Genomic DNA, 3616 nt, shown 5'->3' with positions numbered 1-3616 from the left:
AACGCATGGCAGCAGATATAAATGCTGGCCAACCCCCTGGTTTCCCACAGCTTCTGGACACCAAAACAGAACAGCTTCAAGCGAAGCTGTTAGTGTGCAAGCACTGCCAAAAGACGTTTTATAGTTCTGAGGAGCTGCAACAACACATGAAGATGCAACATACTTCTGAGAGTGAAAACCTGAACAGCAGTCGATGTAGCAGCGCTAGCACTGTTGGTGGTGCTTGTACTACAAATAGCAGCGGAGAAAAACGCTACACCTGTGAGTATTGCAAGAAAACCCTGTCTCGACTGTATGGGCTGACCCAGCACATCAAAACCCAGCACAATCGAGACAAGCTGTATCAGTGTCAGTACTGTGAAAAGACAGCCACCTGCTTCAGTGAATTACGGGAACACACTCGGTCGCATAAAGTGAATTCTTTTGAGTGCAAATATTGTAAAAAGAAATTTCCTCGCACATACAACTTAACATTACACATCCGCACTCACACGGGTGAGAAGCCTTTCAGCTGTTCCTTCTGTGACAAAACATTTGCTCGTAGCAGTAATTTGGTTGTTCACCAGAGGACTCATACAGGAGAACAGCCGTTTCAGTGTAAAAGCTGCAAAAAGTCTTTTTCATATTCAAAGCAACTTAAGAAGCACACCCTTACCTGCAAACCACCGCTACCACCAGCTCCAGCAGCACTTATGTGTGATGGCAACACTGCACTTTTATACAATGGTGGTGTTATAGCAGAGAATGGCCTTGGGCCAGTGCCTAATCCTATTAACACCTGTGATATCAATTCTTCAATATCAAATGATATCAACTTAGTTTCCACCACATCTTCTGGTGTCACTAACACAAGTGTTGCTGTCAAGTTACCGAGCAACTGCAACCTTACAAACAGCGTGTCTTTGTCTTTGCCAACACCATACTCAAATCAAACAAACGTGGATACCAAGCCTGTTGTGATTAATTTAGATAGAACAAACCATCAATTGGAACCTTTTGGCAGCAATAGCAGCACCAATAGCAATAGTGCTGCTAACTCTAACCACCTCCCCAATCCAAACCCAAGTGAAGTACAAGTGAAGCAGGAATTTACCAATCTTTACCCTGCAAATCAAGTCCCACCGCAGCAGTTTTGTACATACAATGGCCAGTCATTCACCTACAGAAAACAAGAGAATTTCCTGAGCAATGTTGATGCACAACAGCCTTATTATGCCCAGGATACGATGGTCATGAGACAGGATTACATCAGTAACAGCCAAATGTATGCACCCCCTCAACCCTATACCAACCCCACACCCCCTAACCAAGAGGAAATGATCACGTATATAAATTTATAACAATTTCCATTTTGAATATTTAGCAAGTTAATATTTTTTTTTAGTGCTTTTCTCTCTCACTCTCATTCTCTCTCTCTATCATTTTGGTTTACTTTTTTTTTTCCTTCTTTGAATTATCAAATTTATAAAAAGTTGCTTTCATATCATTGGGAGATGTAAAACCAGAGTGAAGAAAGAATTGTGAATAATGGAATTTTTTTCAGGAAAAAAAAAAAAGAAAGAGAAAGAACAGAGAAAGAGAGACAAGACAAAAAATGTTATGAAGATATTGGAAACCTAAAAATCCTTTGAAAAGGAAGTGGGGGCGGGGACAGAATTTTAAAAAAATACTTAAAAATATAAAACAATGCTGTGTTTTAACAGTATCTTCTATTTGTGATCTGGGCATCTTAAATGCCACTTGAAATGTATTTTATTATCATTTGGCTTTTAACTGATATAGAATTGCTTTGTTTTACGATATTATAGCTGTAGTGTTTTGGCCTTTCATTACCCAACAAACAGAATTTTGTAAAAAGTTTAAAAACTCAAAAAAAGTTTCTTCTCTTTAGTTTTTGCTGACTGTCATCTCAGAGGGCTAGTCTTTCTATTTCTCTTTCTCTCTCTATATATCTCACCCAAACCAGTATTATCTTCACGCAGTGGGTCTTTGATAAATATTTGATGGTAGAACTCAGAACCTAAACTCAGTGCCTTTAGTTACAGAGAAAACAGAAAACATTTACAAAATAAAAAGAAAGAAAGTTAAAATTGAAGGAAGTAAATTCATCTCTCTCTCTCTCTCTCTCTCTCTCTCTGTCTCTCTCTCTCACCCTCCCTCTTTTGCCAGTATTCTGTTTCAATCTCTTCACTTTATATTATTGATCTAAAAAATAGTGATATTTTACATCAAATTTCTGTCACTTTAACACCCAATACAAATTAGAGAATCAGAATAACTTAGTTTCTCCCTTCTATATAAAAGTACAAAATATATTTCTTCGCCTTTATAATAAGCATACAAAACCAAACTGATTTTTCTACTATATAAATTAAAGGAAGGTTATTTTTCTCCTCTGTTTTACATCCATATTTTCATGCTTGCATGACTAGAGCAATATAATGTCTTCCTGTGTAAATTAGAGTAAATTAGATATAATTAATATCCTTTATCCTATATGGGCTAGAATACACAAAATCTTCCTGTATTTGTCTACAGGATATGTTCTTATTTCTATCTTATTAATATATTTTCTCTATTCTATCTTCGCTGTATACACCATATTAATTTCACAGTTAATGGATAGCGATTTGGAGAATCGGTGGGGTTATGGAATCAAAAGAAGACAGTATCAAAATCAAAGGCTTCCATTGATGTAAAATTATTGAAACTAGATATTGAACAAATTTTACATATTTTCTTTTGAATGAAAATTAAAAAAAAAAAAAATTTGAAATGAAATTCACTGAAATTTCAAATTATGTGTCTTATCAAAAATTTGTTACCCTGCTTCTAACAAAGAGGGAATCTGTTATTATTTTTAAATTTTTTTTTCTAACCTTTAGTGAGCAACAAAATTACAATTTGTTAATTATGTAATAATTGCAAAGTTGTTCTTAAAACTACTTGATGGCCTTCACTTCACATAATCTGTGTATTTATATCAAACTTATGTTTGCTGTTTCACTCCAAATAGATTTTCAACAAGTAAATTGTACATACATATGTAAGCACTCATGCACATACACATTACAGCCATACACATACAGAAAAATTAACTGAAATTCATCATCATCATTATTATTATTATTATTATTATTATTATTATTATTATTATTATCATCATCTTCCTTTTATTGATTTTTTTTTCATAAATGAATCTCATGTAGAAAAGATAATGAATCATTTCTTTCATCTTCTCACCAAGTATTGCTTGTAAAAAAAAAAAAAAAAAGAACCCTGGTTTTGTGCCTTGACAATTTGTCCAGTTTAAGATTATCTTTTAAAGAATTTTAAAACTGTTCAAAAAAATCTTTAGACATCATTTTTTGTTTATTTGTTCTGAAACAATCAGTATGTGCCTCTCTGGGTTGAGTCACAGTAAGCAGACAGTTCTTTGCATTATTCCTCAATCCAGAACATTCATTTTGAATATTTCAACTATTTTTCTCTTCTTTTATTTCTAGTGTCTTCTTTTTTTTTTTTCATAGTCAGAGTATTTCAAAAATATTTTTCAATTTCAATATTTTTGTAATGGCTATGGAAGTGAAATGGTTTCTGCAAGTGTAAGGAAGCT

General features: G+C 33.8%; 1 protein-coding gene across 8 annotated transcripts in view; it reads left to right on the top strand.

Moving 5' to 3' along the window:
* Positions 1 to 3404, top strand: part of LOC106878385 (uncharacterized) — a 94225-nt gene extending 90821 nt beyond the window's left edge. For all 8 annotated transcript variants that reach the window (XM_052973800.2, XM_052973798.2, XM_089364852.1 and 5 more), the window contains one exon: positions 1 to 3404. This exon is cut by the window's left edge and continues 1181 nt beyond it. In XM_052973800.2, coding sequence (XP_052829760.2) covers positions 1 to 1340 — 1340 coding nt within the window. In that variant the 3' untranslated portion in view covers positions 1341 to 3404.
* The last annotated feature ends 212 nt before the right edge of the window (positions 3405 to 3616 follow it).

The sequence above is a fragment of the Octopus bimaculoides genome, chromosome 16, assembly GCF_046866305.1.
Source record: "Octopus bimaculoides isolate indiv1 chromosome 16, ASM4686630v1, whole genome shotgun sequence".
Lineage (NCBI taxonomy): Eukaryota > Metazoa > Mollusca > Cephalopoda > Octopoda > Octopodidae > Octopus > Octopus bimaculoides.
Note: the sequence above shows the minus strand (reverse complement) of the source record. Positions and strands in the feature narration are given on the sequence as shown.